Here is a 5,349-nt window from a genome sequence, read left to right as displayed (position 1 = left end):
CTTCTCGGGATCAGCCAGGACTTGTGGTGCAGCTGGAGGCTGTGACAGCAGAGCTGGGGTGAACCCCTACCACCACCCTCTGGGAGGTGTCCACTTCTTTCCATCCTCAGCTTTCTGCAGCAAGTCCTTTCTCTAAAAAAGCGAGCTTTGTTTGCAGACTGACGTGCTCACAGCCTGTTCTCATTTGCAGCTATGGTTCCTGGAATGATGTTACCTAGAGGCATCCCTTCTCTTTATTTTTTTCTGCCTGGGAGGCTGTCAACATGGCCAAGGGCTGGAGCAACTTGACAACACGATGAGAGCTTTAAAAAATGAAAATACAACCATGCCCTGGCCTTACCTTTGCTTGCAGGATCCCAGCTCTGCTGAACCTCCCTCTGCCATTCCCAGAGCTGCCTTTCCCCACCAGAATCACTGGGGAAATCAGCAGCTCATTTGTTGCTGTTGGGTACTGATAGCAGGGTACCAGTTTTAACTGTAGCTGTACGGGTGCCCACAGTATGGCAGCAGCACCTCTTAAAGCAGTTGGTATGCTCGTGCTTCTCCACAAAGTGTTCGTAGCAATCTCCCACGGGTTGTAGGGCTCCCGACATGCCTGTACCGACCTTTTCATGATGAAGCTTACCCTGGGAGCTGGGAAAGTAGGGCTTTCTGCAAACTGGTAAAGCATAATAGATGTTGTCTCCACAGATGTGTTAAGCATTTTACTAAAATTCAGATTATTTTTTTTGTAGTTGTTGATGCACCAAACTGTTGTGCTGCAAAGCTTACCCTTAAAATCAGGGCTCTCAGGCTGCATGAAAACCTTCCTGGGGGCATGGCCCAACTTGGCTCTTGGTACCCTGATGGCATGCTCAGTGCAAGCTAAGGAGCTGCCTGCACAGACTGCAAGTTCCATGTAAACAACTCAAATATTAAGAATATACAAGAATAGCCCTCAGGCAGCGATGCCTTGCCTAGCAGCCCCACCTAATTTTCCCCTCTGGACTTCAGGCTGTGCTATAAGTAGTTCTGGCACCTGCTGAAATTAGAAATGTTTCTTTCCCTGAAACCAGACACCAGCAATGGTTAATTACCACGTCCCAGATTGGCACAGGTTGATGAGGCTTTACTGAAGCCAATGAACTTTCATGGAATTATTCCTGCCCTGGCTCTGAGTCATTAGTAGGTATAATTCTGGCTATTTTTATGCTCTTCAAATTTTGTTGGATTACAAAAGCACTTATCAGCCCAAACCTTTTTTCCTGGTTAGGTGTTGGGGGAAAGCTTTCTGTTACAGTAAATTATCGGCCAGATTTTATTTTTTATTGTGCTTATTTCATGTAGATACAACTAAACTGGTCAGAAAGCTTGGTTGTAGGAGCCAGCTCTCACAGGTAAAACTCAGCCCCGGAAACAGGTCTATGTTGCCTCTGTTTTTACCTCTTTCCATGCATAGAGGCAGTATAATGTGTGTACTGGTGTATGTGTATTGCAGAATATGTAGCAGCATATAGATGCTTAAAATAGTTGCCTTTGCACAATCTGTAGGTGCACAATTAAAACAGGAAATTCTGTAGGGAGTTTTCTTGGTGTATGAAGTGGATCCCTGTGGAAGTGACTGCTGGGGGTATATAGGGACCAAACAGGTGAAGCTGGGACCTGAGGAGTGTGGTCAACACAGCTGGAGCCAGGATGTTGAGCAGCCCAAGTTCAGAAGTCAGGAAGCTTGCAAATTATGGCCTACAACTGTGGGACTGTTGGAGGTAATATTTTGGGATGTTGTCAATTAGAAAAAGCATCCATGGAGGAAGGATGACCAGTAACTCTCCCTGCTAAGGAGTGCTCACCCAGCAGGCAGTCAAGTGTTTTTATTATAGTCTTACCTCCACTGACACTGCACAGGTTTGCAGCCTGAAAAATCAGGTCCTGCTTGAGCAGCTGTACTGCTGCAGTAGTACAGGTACCTGTATTCCAGGGAGCATCCTGGGCCTTTGAGCTCCAGCAGCAATGCTGCTGCTGTTTTCTGGTTGATTTGTCATCACTCCTAGCCCTGCATGCAAACTGCACCATCTAAGAGATTATTTCCATGGGGAGGTAGTTAAAACAGGATGCGCTGAAATTTATCGCCCCTGTTAAGCTTTCAGGCTCTGAGGATTTTTACTTTGCTGAAAACAACCTGCCTGGTAGATTAGGAGCTAACAGCTTAAAAACTAGCCTGGAGATCACCCCCATGAGAAGGGTTACTGCAGAACACCCCATCCAGTGCCAGACCATGTATCTGTGTGTGCAAAACAAGCAACAAAAGCAGCTTTGTATCAAAATAGTTTATTAAAAACAGTAAGACTTCACTGAAGCTTGCTGTCCTCGAGACAGAATTATGACATTATTGCAGAATTCAACACAATCCTAACCCACCTTTAAATATAGTACTACATAGCTCCTGTTCGCTGTGGCCAAGTTTTGCCCTCTGTCTGGCCTTGTGCAGCCCTGCTGGCACAACCCAGCCCTGGATGCTCAGCTGTACAACCTGTCCCTCTGGGAACAGGGGGATCTCCCTTCCTCACTTCGCACAGCGTAGTGACGGTGGTAGCAGTGTCTACAAGTCACACACAAACCCAACGCATTTCTTTTCAAGTGGTGTCAGTTTACACAACCGGTGTTAAAATACCAAGTGACTGATGACAGCAATACTGGTTGATGTTTAGGAAAAATAAATACCCAACTCAAGTTCCCAGCACTGCCCAACTGTACAGAGCCACTTCTGTTTACAACAAGGAAGCCCTGTTCTGACCTGCTCTATCAACACCACAGCTGTGACAAGGACTTTACACTGCACAGCTCAGTCTGAGGCATGGAGGCACCTTTCCACTGCAGCACTCAGATAAGTGCATTGCCAGCAGCTGCCTGGCACACTTCTGCTGCCCTCTGACAATGTCATTCTTTACCATCAGCTTTCACTGAAGTCAGTAGTTGTCCTTTTGCACCGTGGAAAACAGACTGAGTACTCAGTACCTCGGTCTTTCAGGTCAGCTGTGGCTTGCTTCCTCAGTGACTAAAAGGCTTCTCCTTGCGAAGAGCAAGCTCATAGCTCCACAGCTCATGTCCCTTGGGCAGCTCTGGTGATAGGTGTCTTCTTGCACAGCTCCTGGTAGAACTCAGATTCCAAAAACCGGGGGTACGAGTTGTTTTCCATTAAGCTGTAAACCCTCTTCTGTGCTGCGCTGAAGCAAGTATGCGTAGCTTCTTGGATGTTCTGCGCGATTATGTTCTTGGTTTGGAAGTCTATATTTATCTGAAACAGAAAGGACATTTACTTCTGAGAACTGAATTCAAACAAGTATAATACAACAAAATTTCTGAAGAGGTTAAAAGATCCTATTAGTACAGGGTTAGTTTCCTTTAAGAAAATTCTTTAATGCAAAAACCCGAAGTAATTCAGATGATACTATCTTTCAGTGCTAAACTCAAGCAGTTGTACAGGTGTTCAATGAGACCATTGGTTTTCCCCAGCTTAGATGGGAACTCCCTGAAATGCTCTTTGTGCCATATTCCAACTTGGTGAAAAGGCAGTTAGTGGGGAGTTGTATTTGGTGAGACACGTATGATGCATTTCAGACATCTGTGTCTCAAAAGGAGTTCAGAGAAATAAAGTAGGGCCAAAATTTCATAGAACAGGGAGGGCAGTTATGTTTAAATAGGTTTTCTTTACCTCTTTGGGAGCCTCCTTCTCAATGAAATCATTGTAGATCTTCTTTGCTTTTGATGTGAGCTTCTGGGGTGACTTGGTTTTCTTGAAGTCCTCGCAGGCCAGCCAGAACTCAATGTTCTCTTCGCAGAACTCAGACTTCAGAAAGGCTCGGAAAGCAGCAAGACCATCTAGGGAAAGGAGGGGAAAAAAATGCATCAAGTAAGTATTTCAGGCATCTTGAATTTACCCATTTATCACATCTGTTCCTACCAAAACACTTTGCTCTGTTTCTGATCTGGTTCTTTCTGGGATGGCAATGAAAAGTCTGCTTTTACGTATGAAAGCAGACTAACGCCCTAACAGCTTGGCAGGCTTCAAGTTAGTCATTTTTAATGAAACACAAATGAAAGGCATTTCTAGTCATTGTGCTCCCTTTTGTGATGCCCCCATGCATAAAAAAAATCTCTAGATGGGATCTCCTGTATTAACCTTCAGACTGGAGTAAATATTTATGACGGGGCTACAACCCCCTGGAATCCTTCTTGCAATGGAAAGGATGACTCAACGGTTCAAAGAGCAAACAGTAATATTTCTTAGTCTCTTTTGCTCTGCTGTTGTGTGCTCTTCCTTGTAGAGCTACAGCAAAACCTGGAGAGCACTGAACCTTGTTGCAGAACCCTTCCCAAGTTTTAATGCATTTGTCTTAGATAAACAGAGAGCACAGCGCACAGCCTTTGGCAAAGCCAAGCTAACAGGTATGGTTTAACTACACAGTTTACAGCTACCTCTGGGACAAGAATACTCCACAGCAGGGGAATTTCAAAGTTTTAATACTGGTTTACAAAGCAAGGCACAACGCCGACGTGCAGGGAAGCAATCTCTTCAAGACACAAAGTTCCCCATCATTTTAGTGTTAAATGCTACAGTTTGAAAACAAACTTACATTTATTAGCAAGGAGTTCATCAAAGGCTTCTGACCACAGCCGAGCTTCTTCAGGGGAAGGCCTGCAGAGAGCCACAGAGAACATCAGGATCTGCTCCAGAAGCTTTAGTCTTTCTTTTTTTTAATTTTGTGCAATACTGGAGTTATTTAAGCAGAACCGGCCGTAACTTACCTGAAGTAGGCGTGGTGCTTCCCCCCCTTATTGGCTTTCATGTTGGTGGAAGTGGAAGAGTTCTGCAGAAAGTAGCTCAGCCTCTTCTTCCAGTCCTTAATGCTGGGAGAAGGGAGAAGCGCCTTCAGCACCGGGAGCACCCAGCGGAGGGGACCCGACCTCCCCCGACAGCCCTGCCCCCATCCCCACCGCTCCCCGCCGGCGGCACACTCACATCGTCCTCTTCATGCGGCCCTTCTCCGCCTCCTCCAGCTCCCCGCGGCGCCGCCCGCCCCGCTCCGAGTGCCGCCCGCCGGGCCGCAGCGCCAGCAGCACCGCGCTCTGCATCGCACCGCCACTGCCGCGCCGGCCGCCGCGCGCCCCTTATATAGGCCCGCGGGCCCCGCCCCCGGCCCGGCCACGCCCCTCGGGGCGGACACGCCCCCTCGCCTAGGCCACGCCCACAGCGGCACGGCCCCGCCCGGCCTGTGGAAGTGGGGATCCCCCTTTTTCCCTTTTTTCCCTTTTTTCCCTTTTTTCCCTTTTTTCCCCCTTTTTCCCCTTTTTTCCCCTTTTTTTCTTTTC

General features: G+C 47.2%; 1 protein-coding gene across 1 annotated transcript; it reads right to left on the bottom strand.

Annotated features, from left to right (window-relative positions):
* Window positions 1-2,291: 2,291 nt before the first annotated feature.
* LOC308198913 (regulator of G-protein signaling 2-like) lies at window positions 2,292-5,144 on the bottom strand. Its single transcript, XM_080602158.1, has 5 exons — window positions 5,000-5,144; window positions 4,786-4,887; window positions 4,614-4,675; window positions 3,692-3,858; window positions 2,292-3,274 (listed from the first exon to the last, which is right to left on the bottom strand). Exons 1-5 carry the CDS (start codon window positions 5,110-5,112, stop codon window positions 3,080-3,082), a joined length of 639 nt encoding a protein of 212 aa, XP_080458284.1. The 5' UTR covers window positions 5,113-5,144; the 3' UTR covers window positions 2,292-3,079.
* Between the last annotated feature and the right edge of the window lie 205 nt (window positions 5,145-5,349).

This window comes from Anser brachyrhynchus, assembly GCF_964034855.1.
Source record: "Anser brachyrhynchus genome assembly, chromosome: 8".
Taxonomy (NCBI): domain Eukaryota; kingdom Metazoa; phylum Chordata; class Aves; order Anseriformes; family Anatidae; genus Anser; species Anser brachyrhynchus.
Note: the sequence above shows the minus strand (reverse complement) of the source record. Positions and strands in the feature narration are given on the sequence as shown.

Bases quoted from the DNA above. Each gene is read 5' to 3' on its own strand.
- LOC308198913 (XM_080602158.1), bottom strand. From the start codon at position 5,112: ATGCAGAGCGCGGTGCTGCTGGCGCTGCGGCCCGGCGGGCGGCACTCG. The intron at 4,888-4,999 runs GTGAGTGTGCCG...CCCTTCTCCCAG, and splicing joins GGCCGCATGAAGAGGACGAT to CATTAAGGACTGGAAGAAGA. The intron at 3,859-4,613 runs GTAAGTTTGTTT...TCCTTTCCCTAG, and splicing joins TGAACTCCTTGCTAATAAAT to ATGGTCTTGCTGCTTTCCGA.